At 39.9% G+C, this 16,859-nt stretch overlaps 1 protein-coding gene across 1 annotated transcript in view; it reads left to right on the top strand.

Annotated features, from left to right (window-relative positions):
- LOC115125428 (nucleolar protein dao-5-like) overlaps positions 1-4,936 on the top strand; it is a 33,318-nt gene extending 28,382 nt beyond the window's left edge. The window contains 2 exon segments of the mRNA XM_029654938.2: positions 795-875; positions 3,240-4,936. Coding sequence (XP_029510798.2) covers positions 795-875; positions 3,240-3,398 — 240 coding nt within the window. The 3' untranslated portion in view covers positions 3,399-4,936.
- Positions 4,937-16,859: the final 11,923 nt, after the last annotated feature.

Genomic DNA, 16,859 nt, shown 5'->3' with positions numbered 1-16,859 from the left:
GACCGGCTGCTGGACTGACTACTGGACTGGCTGCTTGACTGACTGGCTGCTGCTGACTTGACTGGCTGACTTGACCGGCTGCTGCTGACTTGACTGGCTGCTTGGCTGGCTGCTTGACTGGCTGCTGGACCGGCTGCTGGACTGACTACTGGACTGGCTGCTGGACTGACTGGCTGCTGGACTGACTGGCTGCTGGACTGACTGGCTGCTTGACTGACTGGCTGCTTGACTGACTGGCTGCTGGACTGACTGGCTGCTGGACTGACTGACTGGCTGCTGGACTGACTGACTGGCTGCTGGACTGACTGACTGGCTGCTGGACTGACTGACTGGCTGCTGGACTGACTGACTGGCTGCTGGACTGACTGACTGGCTGCTGGACTGACTGACTGGCTGCTGGACTGACTGGCTGACTTGACTGACTGGCTGACTTGACTGACTGGTTTTGGGTCAATGTATTTGTTATGATGGCGTAGTCTCAGTATTCAGAAATGGGCCCTGACCTTGATGATGGATCTGTAGCGCTACATGTTGGAGATGGATATATATATATATAGCCAACATCTATTCATGCCAGAACTACCATGCCAGCAGAATCAATGTTTGGGCCCATTTCTGAATGAATATATATTCACACTCACACGTGTGTTTGTCAATAAATGCTTTGGGCTGTAGAACAGAGGTGCATTGTGGTACTAACCGGTGTGGAGCGTTGTCAGATGCGGACTGAACTAAACCCCTCATTCTCTCTGTGACCGTCTGTGTCTCACCGTCTGTGTGTCCCTCCTCTAAAGATCAATGTACCTTTCCGTAGAATAGTAGAGGAGGAAATTGAAGTGGACAACCGTCTGGCAGACAACTCCTTCGATGCCAAGGTGAGTTTATCTACACTCTTCTGCCCCTCTGGCGTGTCTACGCCCCTCTGCCGTGCCGAAGCCCCTCTGGCGTGTCTACGTCCCTCTGGCGTGTCTACCCCCCTCTGGTGTGTCTACGCCCCTCTGCCCCTCTGGCGTGTCTATGCCCCTCTGGCGTGTCTACGCCCCTCTGGTGTGTCTACGCCCCTCTGGCGTGTCTATGCCCCTCTGCCCCTCTGGCGTGTCTACGCCCCTCTGCCCCTCTGGCGTGTCTATGCCCCTCTGGCGTGTCTACTCCCCTCTGCCCCTCTGGCGTGTCTATGCCCCTCTGCCCCTCTGGCGTGTCTATGCCCCTCTGGCGTGTCTACGCCCCTCTGGTGTGTCTACGCCCCTCTGGCGTGTCTATGCCCCTCTGCCCCTCTGGCGTGTCTATGCCCCTCTGGCGTGTCTACTCCCCTCTGCCCCTCTGGCATGTCTACTCCCCTCTGCCCCTCTGGCGTGTCTACGCCCCTCTGGCGTGTCTACGCCCCTCTGGCGTGCCGAAGCCCCTCTGGCGTGTCTACTCCCCTCTGCCCCTCTGGCGTGTCTACTCCCCTCTGCCCCTCTGGCGTGTCTACCCCCCTCTGGCGTGTCTACTCCCCTCTGGCGTGCCGAAGCCCCTCTGGCGTGTCGACATGAATCCAGCACTCACTTGATTCAGTTGTAATTTGTAAGGCTATTTTCTTGTACAGGATGTTGTAACACGTTGCTGCTCTGCGTGCTAAGCCCCTCATCCGAACGCCCATTACAGCTCTGGGTGCTAAGCCCCTCATCCGAACGCCCATTACAGCTCTGGGTGCTAAGCCCCTCATCCGAACGCCCATTACAGCTCTGTGTGCTAAGCCCCTCATCCGAACGCCCATTACAGCTCTGTGTGCTAAGCCCCTCATCCGAACGCCCATTACAGCTCTGGGTGCTAAGCCCCTCATCCGAACGCCCATTACAGCTCTGCGTGCTAAGCCCCTCATCCGAACGCGCATTACAGCTCTGCGTGCTAAGCCCCTCATCCGAACGCCCATTACAGCTCTGCGTGCTAAGCCCCTCATCCGAACGCCCATTACAGCTCTGCGTGCTAAGCCCCTCATCCGAACGCCCATTACAGCTCTGCCAAGCGGTGAAACCTAGAAAGTTAACCATCTGTTTCTGTTTACGTTCTGTACGGTCAGTGGATCAGAACCTGTACTGGAGGAATCTCAATATAATACAAGATGAAAAGCGGTTAGTTTAAAAAATAAAATTAAAAAATTGGATATCCAAATGGTAGTTAGTCTTGTCCCATCGCTGCAACTCCCGTATGGACTCGGGAGAGGCGAAGGTCGAGAGCCGCGCGTCCTCCCGAAACACGACCCAGCCGCACTGCTTCTTGACACAATGCCCGCTTAACCCTGAAGCCAGCCGCACCAATGTGTCGGAGGAAACGCACCGTACACCTGGTGAACATGTGCCCGGCCCGCCAACAGCCGCCAGTGCGCCGTCCCATGGGTCTCCCGGTCGCGGCCGGCTGAGACTGAGCCTGGACTAGAACCCAGAATCGGCTAACACTGTGATGCAGTGTCTTAGACCACTGCTCCAGTCGGGATACCTAGTGGGTTAGTTTTATTTAACTCTCGCCATCTTGGCTGTTGGAACGATGGAGCTGCTCTAAAGTTGGATATTAATGCAGAGGATCACTGAATGGCTGAAACATCTCTGTCGTTTCAGGGCTAGAAAGTATATTTGTGTTGCTTGATCTTTACGCGAGTCGGTCAGAAAACTTGACAGTCAAGGGCACACTTATGAATATTTGTCTCCCTGCCCACTCAGCCTTACTGATAGAGAATTAGCATTTTCCCCGCCCACTCAGCCTTACTGATAGAGAATTAGCATTTTCCCCGCCCACTCAGCCTTACTGATAGAGAATTAGCATTTTCCCCGCCCACTCAGCCTTACTGATAGAGAATTAGCATTTTCCCCTCCCACTCAGCCTTACTGATAGAGAATTAGCATTTTCCCCGCCCACTCAGCCTTACTGATAGAGAATTAGCATTTTCCCCGCCCACTCAGCCTTACTGATAGAGAATTAGCATTTTCCCCGCCCACTCAGCCTTACTGATAGAGAATTAGCATTTTCCCCGCCCACTCAGCCTTACTGATAGAGAATTAGCATTTTCCCCGCCCGCTCAGCCTTACTGATAGTTAGAGAATCAGCATCTTATATGATATAATTTTCCATAGGATATTTAGAGGTACTGCGATGTCAACCTTAGTAAAAGAGCTCCAATATAAATTGTCGGTTTTGTGTTGATCCAGGGATGTGATCATGGTGCTGGACGTGTTTTGACTCTTGTCTCTCTCTGTTCACCTCAGCGCGGGTCGGATGGAGACTGGGGCCAGAGGGCCAATGACGTGCTCCGCTTCACCAAGGGGAAGTCCTTCCGTCACGAGAAGACCAAGAAGAAGAGGGGAAGCTACCGCGGAGGAGCCATCTCCCAATCCGTCAACTCCATTAGGTTCGACAGCGACTGAGAACCTAGTCATCGTCATCATCACCCCTCTTCATCCTGTCGCTTGACCCTCCTCCCTCCAACCTGATTGAGCCGAAACATTAACTGAACTACCTACAGCTGTGTTGACAAGACGGTCACATTGACAGCTGGCTTCCCTAGTGATTTTAGTTCATAAGTCTTGTGTTAAACCTTTTCTAAAAGGCTTTTTTTATGGGGTAGAAGACGACACAAGTGGTCCTGAAATGGCACCCTATTTGCTTTGTAGTGCTGTTGATCTGATCTAGAGCAGTGCACTACATAGTAGGTAGTAGTGTGCTATTTAGGATGCTGTCTCATGGGTCAAGGCTGCAGGGGGAGTGGTCTGTCTCTGCTTTAAATGTGGTACAGTTATTACTAAAGGGTTAATGTCCTTAGGCTGCATTTACAAGATATAGCCACCGGGTGGCGGTAGTGAGCCACCAATTCTGTTAAATATCCATTTAAAAGTGTAAACTGTTCTCAATTTTTTTTGTTGCTTTTTCTCTCAGCCATTAATCTGTTCCTTGTTGTAGTATTGTCAGCGCGGTATCATCCCCCTTCTGTCCAGTGTCTCCTCAGTATCAACATTTTGAAATGCTCTGTTGCTTGTTGTAGTATTGTCAGCGCGGTATCATCCCCCTTCTGTCCAGTGTCTCCTCAGTATCAACATTTTGAAATGCTCTGTTCCTTGTTGTTTTATCGCGGTTTGGAGGAGGGTTACTTGATTTTTAATGCAGACCAGGCCTTTTGAATGTTGCCGTCCCCTACCAGATCTCACAACACCTGGATAAGTATTCAACCAACGGTCTGGAACGTCCTTTAACATCCCCTGCAGTCTCACGGAGACCCATCGCGGTTTAGATATCAAAGTTTTATGTACATATTTAACTCGTTGTAAGCCGAGGATCATCCAACTGTTGTTTACGAGCTCTATAGTGTTTGAAGTAACTCCCTGGGTCATGTTCGGTATACAAAACGTTTGGAAACAGGAAAACACAGGATCTGGGTGTATCTGAAATGGCACCCTAAAGTAGTGCACTATATAGGGAATAGGGCTCCATAGGGCTCTGGTCTAAAGTAGTGCACTATATAGGGAATAGGGCTCCATAGGGCTCTGGTCTAAAGTAGTGCACTATATAGGGAATAGGGTGCCATTTCAGATGTCAGCATGGGGTTAATTCCTGCTGATGTGAGACTGCCACCTGTCGGTCTGGTAGGTGGTTCATCATTGGCTGCTGAGGTACTTCTCTTGGCCCAGCAGCTTTGACTGACAGCCGGAACAGCTAACCTCGAGGTTATGATTTTGTGAATTTAAATTTCCTGTTTCTACTCAAATGTAACCCCTTTCTTATTGAGTCTTGTTTATTATTGGAATAAAATACGTTTGTGTCCCAATTTCCTTCCTCCCTGCACATTTAAAAGCAGTATAGCGGTCATTTCCTTTTGACTTGTGAAGTCGATGAGATCGAGCATCTCTTTGGAGCTCAATGAAATGAAATAAAAGAAGCTTGTTTAAAAATACAACCAACATGTAAATAACCCTGAGAGTTGCCTCTTCTGTGTCTCTTCTCTGTTCTCTGCATCTGTTCTGTCTCTGTTCTCTATTGTCTCTTCTCTGTTCTCTGCCTCTGTTCTGTCTCTGTTCTCTATTGTCTGTTCTCTGTTCCCTGCCTCTGTTCCCTGCCTCTGTTCTCTATTGTCTCTTCTCTGTTCTCTGCCTCTGTTCTGTCTCTGTTCTCTATTGTCTCTTCTCTGTTCTCTGCCTCTGTTCCCTGTCTCTGTTCTCTATTGTCTGTTCTCTGTTCCCTGCCTCTGTTCTCTATTCTGTCTCTGTTCTCTACTGTCTGTTCCCTGCCTCTGTTCTCTATTCTGTCTCTGTTCTCTACTGTCTCTTCTCTGTTCTCTGCCTCTGTTCTGTCTCTGTTCTCTATTGTCTCTTCTCTGTTCTCTGCCTCTGTTCTGTCTCTGTTCTCTATTGTCTCTTCTCTGTTCCCTGCCTCTGTTCTCTATTCTGTCTCTGTTCTCTACTGTCTGTTCCCTGCCTCTGTTCTCTATTGTCTCTGTTTTCTATTGTCTGTTCTCTATTCTGTCTCTTTTCTCTACTGTCTGTTCCCTGCCTCTGTTCTCTATTCTGTCTCTGTTCTCTACTGTCTGTTCTCTGTTCCCTGCCTCTGTTCTCTATTCTGTCTCTGTTCTCTACTGTCTGTTCTCTGTTCCCTGCTTCTGTTCTCTATTCTGTCTCTGTTCTCTATTGTCTGTTCTCTATTGTCTGTTCTCTGCCTCTGTTCTCTATTCTCTGCTTTTTGTTCCCTGTCTCTGCCTCAGTTCTCTTCCTCTGTTCTCTGCACCTTGGTTGGAGAGCGAGGTAGCGGCAGTGAATCCACCCAGGACCATAACTTGGGGACAAAAGTCCACTCTAAAATGGGCAGTTTTGTCAAACGACACTATCTCAAGTTGAGGGAGCGTGCAAAAAAAAACATGTCAAGAAGCTGATTAAACAGCATGATCATTACGCAGGTGCACCTTGTGCTGGGGACAAGTCCACTCTAAAAATGTTTTGTCAAATGACACTATCACCGATGTTTCAAGTTGAGTGCAGCTGCCTCCAATGTTTTTTGAGAATTTGTCACAACCGCAGCCCTCGGCGTACCAGTGTAACCACGCCAACCCAGGACCTCCACATTCAGCTTCACATCCACAGACCACGTGTAACCATGCCGACCCAGGACCTCCACATTCAGCTTCACATCCACAGACCACGTGTAACCATGCCGACCCAGGACCTCCACATTCAGCTTCACATCCACAGACCACGTGTAACCACGCCAACCCAGGACCTCCACATTCAGCTTCACATCCACAGACCACGTGTAACCACGCCAACCCAGGACCTCCACATTCAGCTTCACATCCACAGACCACGTGTAACCACGCCAACCCAGGACCTCCACATTCAGCTTCACATCCACAGACCACGTGTAACCACGCCAACCCAGGACCTCCAGACCGTGTGTATGGAGTTGTGTGGGCGACCGGTGGTGGAGTTATGGTGTGGGCAGGCATAAGCTACGGACAACGAACACAATTGGATTTTATCAGTGGCAATTTGAATGCACAGAGATGCCGTGATGAGATCCTGAGGCCCATTGTTGTTCCATTCATCCACCATCACCTCATGTTTCAGCATGATAATGCACGGCCCCATGTCGCAAGGATCTGTACACAATTCCTGGAAGCTGACAATGTCCCAGTTCTTCCATGGTCTGCATACTCACCAGACATGTCACCCCATTGAGCATGTTTGGGATGCTCTGGATCGACATGTACAACAGCGTGTTCTAGTTCCAATATCCAGCAACTTCTCACAGCCATTGAAGAGGAGTGGGACAACATTCCACAGGTCACAATCAACAGCCTGATCAACTCTATGTGAAGGAGATGTGTTGCACTGCATGAGGCAAATTGTGGAACCAGATACTGACTGGTTTTCTGATCCACAGCAGATACTGACTGGTTTTCTGATCCACACCAGATACTGACTGGTTTTCTGATCCACAGCAGATACTGACTGGTTTTCTGATCCACACCAGATACTGACTGGTTTTCTGATCCACACCAGATACTGACTGGTTTTCTGATCCACAGCAGATACTGACTGGTTTTCTGATCCACACCAGATACTGACTGGTTTCTGATCCACACCAGATACTGACTGGTTTTCTGATCCACAGCAGATACTGACTGGTTTTCTGATCCACAGCCCTACCCTTTTTATTAAAGGTATCTGTGACCAACAGATGTATATCTGTATTCTCAGTCATGTGAAATCCATAGATTAGAACCTAATGAATTTATAGGGCCTCATTTATTTATTTAAATTGACTGATTTCCTCATATGAAATGTAACATTTTTTGAAATTGCTGTATGTTGCGTTTATAGTTTTGTGTTTATAGTATTTATATTCATAGATTTATATTTATATATATTTATACTAAAGTTTTGGTTAATTGGTCTTGGTTTATTATGTTCTGGGTCCATATATGTTAAGAGAAGAGAACCGGAAACGCTAGAACGAGCAGTGGAACCGGGAAACACTAGAACGAGCAGTGGAACCGGAAACCCTAGAACGAGCAGTGGAACTGGGAAACACTAGAACGAGCAGTGGAACCGGAAACCCTAGAACGAGCAGTGGAACCGGGAAACCCTAGAACGAGCAGTGGAACTGGGAAACACTAGAACGAGCAGTGGAACCGGAAACGAGGAGCTCCACCCTCTCTCTTTGCACATTACCGGTTTCAATGTCCCCTTCAAAATGCTAACTAACACGAACCAGCACAAACTAACACTAACACTAACTAGCACTAACAAACACTAACTAGCACTAACAAACACTAACAAACTAGCACTAACTAGCACTAACTAACACTAACTAGCACTAACTAACACTAACTAGCCAATTCTGATTTGTCCAAATAAACTGTGAGCTACCGGAACTACAGCTGCTCTTCCTCTTCCAACCATCCAGTTGAATCAGGACTGTAGCTGGTGTGACAGTCATTCTGTGTGTGCAGGTTTGGCATTGTATTTCAGTACCACACAGGCTACAGCGGGGATAGCTGTGTCAGGTGAATATGGGTTACATTTGACAGCTATAATAACTAACTAACTACCACCCCCCCACTCGCCATGTCAAAATGAGCTTCCTGCAAGGACACATTACGTGTGTGTGTTGGTGTGTGTCTGGTGTGTTGTGTGTCTGGTGTGCTGGTGTGTTCGTGTGTGTGTGGTGTGTATGGAGTGTGTGTGTGTGTGTTCATGTGTGTGGTGTGTGTTCGTGTGTCGAGTGTGCGTGGTGTGTCGAGTGTGTGTGTGGTGTGTATGGGGTGTGTGTGTTTGATGATAACAGAAGGGCAAGCTGCTTCTCGTCTCATTCGTGCAGAAAGAAACAAACGTTAATGACTGTTCTACGGTCAGATTCTGACCTTTTCATAAAGTCCCACTGAGACAGAACAGCACTTAGTGCCACCTCTCTGCTGCTGTCAATAGATTCCTCATCACCATTTATAACATTCAGAGGAAAAGAGACGGAGACACGGAGAGAGAAAAGGTTTTTATCCACCGCTGATCCAACGTCACCAACAGGATGATGTTAATAAATTCACCAACAGGATGATGTTAATAAATTAATGACATCACCAACAGGATGATGTTAATAAATTCAGCAACAGGATGATGTTAATAAATTCATGACTTCACCAACAGGATGATGTTAATAAATTCATGACTTCACCAACAGGATGATGTTAATAAATTCATGACTTCACCAACAGGATGATGTTAATAAATTCATGACTTCACCAACAGGATGATGTTAATAAATTCACCTACAGGATGATGTTAATAAATTCACCAACAGGATGATGTTAATAAATTCAGCAACAGGATGATGTTAATAAATTCATGACTTCACCAACAGGATGATGTTAATAAATTCATGACTTCACCAACAGGATGATGTTAATAAATTCATGACTTCACCAACAGGATGATGTTAATAAATTCACCAACAGGATGATGTTAATAAATTCACCAACAGGATGATGTTAATAAATTCATGACTTCACCAACAGGATCACCAACAGGATGATGTTAATAAATTCATGACTTCACCAACAGGATGATGTTAATAAATTCACCAACAGGATGATGTTAATAAATTCACCAACAGGATGATGTTAATAAATTCACCAACAGGATGATGTTAATAAATTCACCAACAGGATGATGTTAATAAATTCACCAACAGGATGATGTTAATAAATTCACCAACAGGATGATGTTAATAAATTCACCAACAGGATGATGTTAATAAATTCACCAACAGGATGATGTTAATAACTTCACCAACAGGATGATGTTAATAAATTCATGACTTCACCAACAGGATGATGTTAATAAATTCATGACTTCACCAACAGGATGATGTTAATAAATTCAGCAACAGGATGATGTTAATAAATTTTCCAACAGGATGATGTTAATAAATTCACCAACAGGATGATGTTAATAAATTCACCAACAGGATGATGTTAATAAATTCACCAACAGGATGATGTTAATAACTTCACCTACAGGATGATGTTAATAAATTCACCAACAGGACAGGATGATGTTAATAAATTCACCAACAGGATGATGTTAATAAATTCACCAACAGGATGATGTTAATAACTTCACCTACAGGATGATGTTAATAAATTCACCAACAGGATGATGTTAATAAATTCACCAACAGGATGATGTTAATAAATTCATGACTTCACCAACAGGATGATGTTAATAAATTCATGAATTCACCAACAGGATGATGTTAATAAATTCATGAATTCACCAACAGGATGATGTTAATAAATTCATGAATTCACCAACAGGATGATGTTAATAAATTCACCAACAGGATGATGTTAATAAATTCACCAACAGGATGATGTTAATAAATTCATGACTTCACCAACAGGATGATGTTAATAAATTCATGAATTCACCAACAGGATGATGTTAATAAATTTAATAAATTCACCAACAGGATGATGTTAATAAAACCAACAGGATGATGTTAATAAATTCACCAACAGGATGATGTTAATAAATTCACCAACAGGATGATGTTAATAAATTCACCAACAGGATGATGTTAATAAATTCACCAACAGGATGATGTTAATAAATTCACCAACAGGATGATGTTAATAAATTCACCAACAGGATGATGTTAATAAATTCACCAACAGGATGATGTTAATAAATTCACCAACAGGATGATGTTAATAAATTCACCAACAGGATGATGTTAATAAATTCATGACTTCACCAACAGGATGATGTTAATAAATTCACCAACAGGATGATGTTAATAAATTCACCAACAGGATGATGTTAATAAATTCACCAACAGGATGATGTTAATAAATTCACCAACAGGATGATGTTAATAAATTCACCAACAGGATGATGTTAATAAATTCATGACTTCACCAACAGGATGATGTTAATAAATTCACCAACAGGATGATGTTAATAAATTCACCAACAGGATGATGTTAATAAATTCACCAACAGGATGATGTTAATAAATTCACCAACAGGATGATGTTAATAAATTCACCAACAGGATGATGTTAATAAATTCACCAACAGGATGATGTTAATAAATTCACCAACAGGATGATGTTAATAAATTCACCAACAGGATGATGTTAATAAATTCATGACTTCACCAACAGGATGATGTTAATAAATTCACCAACAGGATGATGTTAATAAATTCACCAACAGGATGATGTTAATAAATTCACCAACAGGATGATGTTAATAAAATGATTCACCAACAGGATGATGTTAATAAATTCACCAACAGGATGATGTTAATAAATTCACCAACAGGATGATGTTAATAAATTCACCAACAGGATGATGTTAATAAATTCACCAACAGGATGATGTTAATAAATTCACCAACAGGATGATGTTAATAAATTCACCAACAGGATGATGTTAATAAATTCACCAACAGGATGATGTTAATAAATTCACCAACAGGATGATGTTAATAAATTCACCAACAGGATGATGTTAATAAATTCACCAACAGGATGATGTTAATAAATTCACCAACAGGATGATGTTAATAAATTCACCAACAGGATGATGTTAATAAATGACTTCACCAACAGGATGATGTTAATAAATTCACCAACAGGATGATGTTAATAAATTCACCAACAGGATGATGTTAATAAATTCACCAACAGGATGATGTTAATAAATTCACCAACAGGATGATGTTAATAAATTCACCAACAGGATGATGTTAATAAATTCACCAACAGGATGATGTTAATAAATTCACCAACAGGATGATGTTAATAAATTCACCAACAGGATGATGTTAATAAATTCACCAACAGGATGATGTTAATAAATTCACCAACAGGATGATGTTAATAAATTCACCAACAGGATGATGTTAATAAATTCACCAACAGGATGATGTTAATAAATTCACCAACAGGATGATGTTAATAAATTCACCAACAGGATGATGTTAATAAATTCACCAACAGGATGATGTTAATAAATTCACCAACAGGATGATGTTAATAAATTCACCAACAGGATGATGTTAATAAATTCACTTCCAACAGGATGATGTTAATAAATTCACCAACAGGATGATGTTAATAAATTCACCAACAGGATGATGTTAATAAATTCACCAACAGGATGATGTTAATAAATTCACTTCACCAACAGGATGATGTTAATAAATTCATGAATTCACCAACAGGATGATGTTAATAAATTCATGAATTCACCAACAGGATGATGTTAATAAATTCACCAACAGGATGATGTTAATAAATTCACCAACAGGATGATGTTCACCAACAGGATGATGTTAATAAATTCACCAACAGGATGATGTTAATAAATTCACCAACAGGATGATGTTAATAAATTCACCAACAGGATGATGTTAATAAATTCATGACTTCACCAACAGGATGATGCTAATAAATTCATGAATTCACCAACAGGATGATGTTAATAAATTCATGAATTCACCAACAGGATGATGTTAATAAATTCATGAATTCACCAACAGGATGATGTTAATAAATTCACCAACAGGATGATGTTAATAAATTCACCAACAGGATGATGTTAATAAATTCACCAACAGGATGATGTTAATAAATTCACCAACAGGATGATGTTAATAAATTCACCAACAGGATGATGTTAATAAATTCACCAACAGGATGATGTTAATAAATTCACCAACAGGATGATGTTAATAAATTCACCAACAGGATGATGTTAATAAATTCACCAACAGGATGATGTTAATAAATTCATGACTTCACCAACAGGATGATGTTAATAAATTCACCAACAGGATGATGTTAATAAATTCACCAACAGGATGATGTTAATAAATTCACCAACAGGATGATGTTAATAAATTCACCAACAGGATGATGTTAATAAATTCACCAACAGGATGATGTTAATAAATTCACCAACAGGATGATGTTAATAAATTCACCAACAGGATGATGTTAATAAATTCACCAACAGGATGATGTTAATAAATTCACCAACAGGATGATGTTAATAAATTCACCTTCACCAACAGGATGATGTTAATAAATTCACCAACAGGATGATGTTAATAAATTCACCAACAGGATGATGTTAATAAATTCACCAACAGGATGATGTTAATAAAATTCACCAACAGGATGATGTTAATAAATTCACCAACAGGATGATGTTAATAAATTCACCAACAGGATGATGTTAATAAAAATTCACCAACAGGATGATGTTAATAAATTCACCAACAGGATGATGTTAATAAATTCACCAACAGGATGATGTTAATAAATTCACCAACAGGATGATGTTAATAAATTCACCAACAGGATGATGTTAATAAATTCACCAACAGGATGATGTTTAAATAAATTCACCAACAGGATGATGTTAATAAATTCACCAACAGGATGATGTTAATAAATTCACCAACAGGATGATGTTAATAAATTAATGACGTCACCAACAGGATGATGTTAATAAATTCACCAACAGGATGATGTTAATAAATTCACCAACAGGATGATGTTAATAAATTCACCAACAGGATGATGTTAATAAAATTCACCAACAGGATGATGTTAATAAATTCACCAACAGGATGATGTTAATAAATTCACCAACAGGATGATGTTAATAAATTCACCAACAGGATGATGTTAATAAATTCACCAACAGGATGATGTTAATAAATTCACCAACAGGATGATGTTAATAAATTCACCAACAGGATGATGTTAATAAATTCACCAACAGGATGATGTTAATAAATTCACCAACAGGATGATGTTAATAAATTCACCAACAGGATGATGTTAATAAATTCACCAACAGGATGATGTTAATAAATTCACCAACAGGATGATGTTAATAAATTCACCAACAGGATGATGTTAATAAATTCATGACTTCACCAACAGGATGATGTTAATAAATTCACCAACAGGATGATGTTAATAAATTCACCAACAGGATGATGTTAATAAATTCACCAACAGGATGATGTTAATAAATTCACCAACAGGATGATGTTAATAAAATCACCAACAGGATGATGTTAATAAATTCACCAACAGGATGATGTTAATAAATTCACCAACAGGATGATGTTAATAAATTCACCAACAGGATGATGTTAATAAATTCACCAACAGGATGATGTTAATAAATTCACCAACAGGATGATGTTAATAAATTCACCAACAGGATGATGTTAATAAATTCACCAACAGGATGATGTTAATAAATTCATGACTTCACCAACAGGATGATGTTAATAAATTCACCAACAGGATGATGTTAATAAATTCACCAACAGGATGATGTTAATAAATTCACCAACAGGATGATGTTAATAAATTCACCAACAGGATGATGTTAATAAATTCATGACTTCACCAACAGGATGATGTTAATAAATTCATGAATTCACCAACAGGATGATGTTAATAAATTCATGAATTCACCAACAGGATGATGTTAATAAATTCACCAACAGGATGATGTTAATAAATTCACCAACAGGATGATGTTAATAAATTCACCAACAGGATGATGTTAATAAATTCACCAACAGGATGATGTTAATAAATTCATGATTCACCAACAGGATGATGTTAATAAATTCACCAACAGGATGATGTTAATAAATTCACCAACAGGATGATGTTAATTACCAACAGGATGATGTTAATAAATTCACCAACAGGCTGATGTTAATAAATTCATGAATTCACCAACAGGATGATGTTAATAAATTCACCAACAGGATGATGTTAATAAATTCACCAACAGGATGATGTTAATAAATTCACCAACAGGATGATGTTAATAAATTCACCAACAGGATGATGTTAATAAATTCACCAACAGGATGATGTTAATAAATTCACCAACAGGATGATGTTAATAAATTCACCAACAGGATGATGTTAATAAATTCACCAACAGGATGATGTTAATAAATTCATGACTTCACCAACAGGATGATGTTAATAAATTCACCAACAGGATGATGTTAATAAATTCACCAACAGGATGATGTTAATAAATTCACCAACAGGATGATGTTAATAAATTCACCAACAGGATGATGTTAATAAATTCACCAACAGGATGATGTTAATAAATTCACCAACAGGATGATGTTAATAAATTCACCAACAGGATGATGTTAATAAATTCACCAACAGGATGATGTTAATAAATTCACCAACAGGATGATGTTAATAAATTCACCAACAGGATGATGTTAATAAATTCACCAACAGGATGATGTTAATAAATTCACCAACAGGATGATGTTAATAAATTCATGACGTCACCAACAGGATGATGTTAATAAATTCACCAACAGGATGATGTTAATAAATTCATGACGTCACCAACAGGATGATGTTAACAAATTCACCAACAGGATGATGTTAATAAATTCATGACGTCACCAACAGGATGATGTTAATAAATTCACCAACAGGATGATGTTAATAAATTCACCAACAGGATGATGTTAATAAATTCACCAACAGGATGATGTTAATAAATTCACCAACAGGATGATGTTAATAAATTCACCAACAGGATGATGTTAATAAATTCACCAACAGGATGATGTTAATAAATTCATGACTTCACCAACAGGATGATGTTAATAAATTCACCAACAGGATGATGTTAATAAATTCACCAACAGGATGATGTTAATAAATTCACCAACAGGATGATGTTAATAAATTCACCAACAGGATGATGTTAATAAATTCATACAGGATGATGTTAATAAATTCACCAACAGGATGATGTTAATAAATTCACCAACAGGATGATGTTAATAAATTCACCAACAGGATGATGTTAATAAATTCACCAACAGGATGATGTTAATAAATTCACCAACAGGATGATGTTAATAAATTCACCAACAGGATGATGTTAATAAATTCACCAACAGGATGATGTTAATAAATTCACCAACAGGATGATGTTAATAAAATTCACCAACAGGATGATGTTAATAAATTCACCAACAGGATGATGTTAATAAATTCATGACTTCACCAACAGGATGATGTTAATAAATTCACCAACAGGATGATGTTAATAAAATTCACCAACAGGATGATGTTAATAAATTCACCAACAGGATGATGTTAATAAATTCACCAACAGGATGATGTTAATAAATTCACCAACAGGATGATGTTAATAAATTCATGACTTCACCAACAGGATGATGTTAATAAATTCACCAACAGGATGATGTTAATAAATTCACCAACAGGATGATGTTAATAAATTCAACAGGATGATGTTAATAAATTCACCAACAGGATGATGTTAATAAATTAAATTCACCAACAGGATGATGTTAATAAATTCACCAACAGGATGATGTTAATAAATTCACCAACAGGATGATGTTAATAAATTCACCAACAGGATGATGTTAATAAATTCACCAACAGGATGATGTTAATAAATTCACCAACAGGATGATGTTAATAAAATTCACCAACAGGATGATGTTAATAAATTCACCAACAGGATGATGTTAATAAAATTCACCAACAGGATGATGTTAATAAATTCACCAACAGGATGATGTTAATAAATTCACCAACAGGATGATGTTAATAAATTCACCAACAGGCTGATGTTAATAAATTCATGAATTCACCAACAGGATGATGTTAATAAATTCACCAACAGGATGATGTTAATAAATTCACCAACAGGATGATGTTAATAAAATGATTCACCAACAGGATGATGTTAATAAATTCACCAACAGGATGATGTTAATAAATTCACCAACAGGATGATGTTAATAAATTCACCAACAGGATGATGTTAATAAATTCACCAACAGGATGATGTTAATAAATTCACCAACAGGATGATGTTAATAAATTCACCAACAGGATGATGTTAATAACTCACCAACAGGATGATGTTAATAAATTCACCAACAGGATGATGTTAATAAATTCACCAACAGGATGATGTTAATAAATTCACCAACAGGATGATGTTAATAAATTCACCAACAGGATGATGTTAATAAATTCACCAACAGGATGATGTTAATAAATTCACCAACAGGATGATGTTAATAAATTCACCAACAGGATGATGTTAATAAATTCACCAACAGGATGATGTTAATAAATTCATGACTTCACCAACAGGATGATGTTAATAAATTCACCAACAGGATGATGTTAATAAATTCATGACTTCACCAACAGGATGATGTTAATAAATTCACCAACAGGATGATGTTAATAAATTCACCAACAGGAT

Source organism: Oncorhynchus nerka, linkage group LG16, assembly GCF_034236695.1.
Source record: "Oncorhynchus nerka isolate Pitt River linkage group LG16, Oner_Uvic_2.0, whole genome shotgun sequence".
Taxonomy (NCBI): domain Eukaryota; kingdom Metazoa; phylum Chordata; class Actinopteri; order Salmoniformes; family Salmonidae; genus Oncorhynchus; species Oncorhynchus nerka.
The sequence above is the reverse complement of the archived record's forward strand: the minus strand, read 5'-3'. Positions and strand labels throughout refer to the sequence as shown.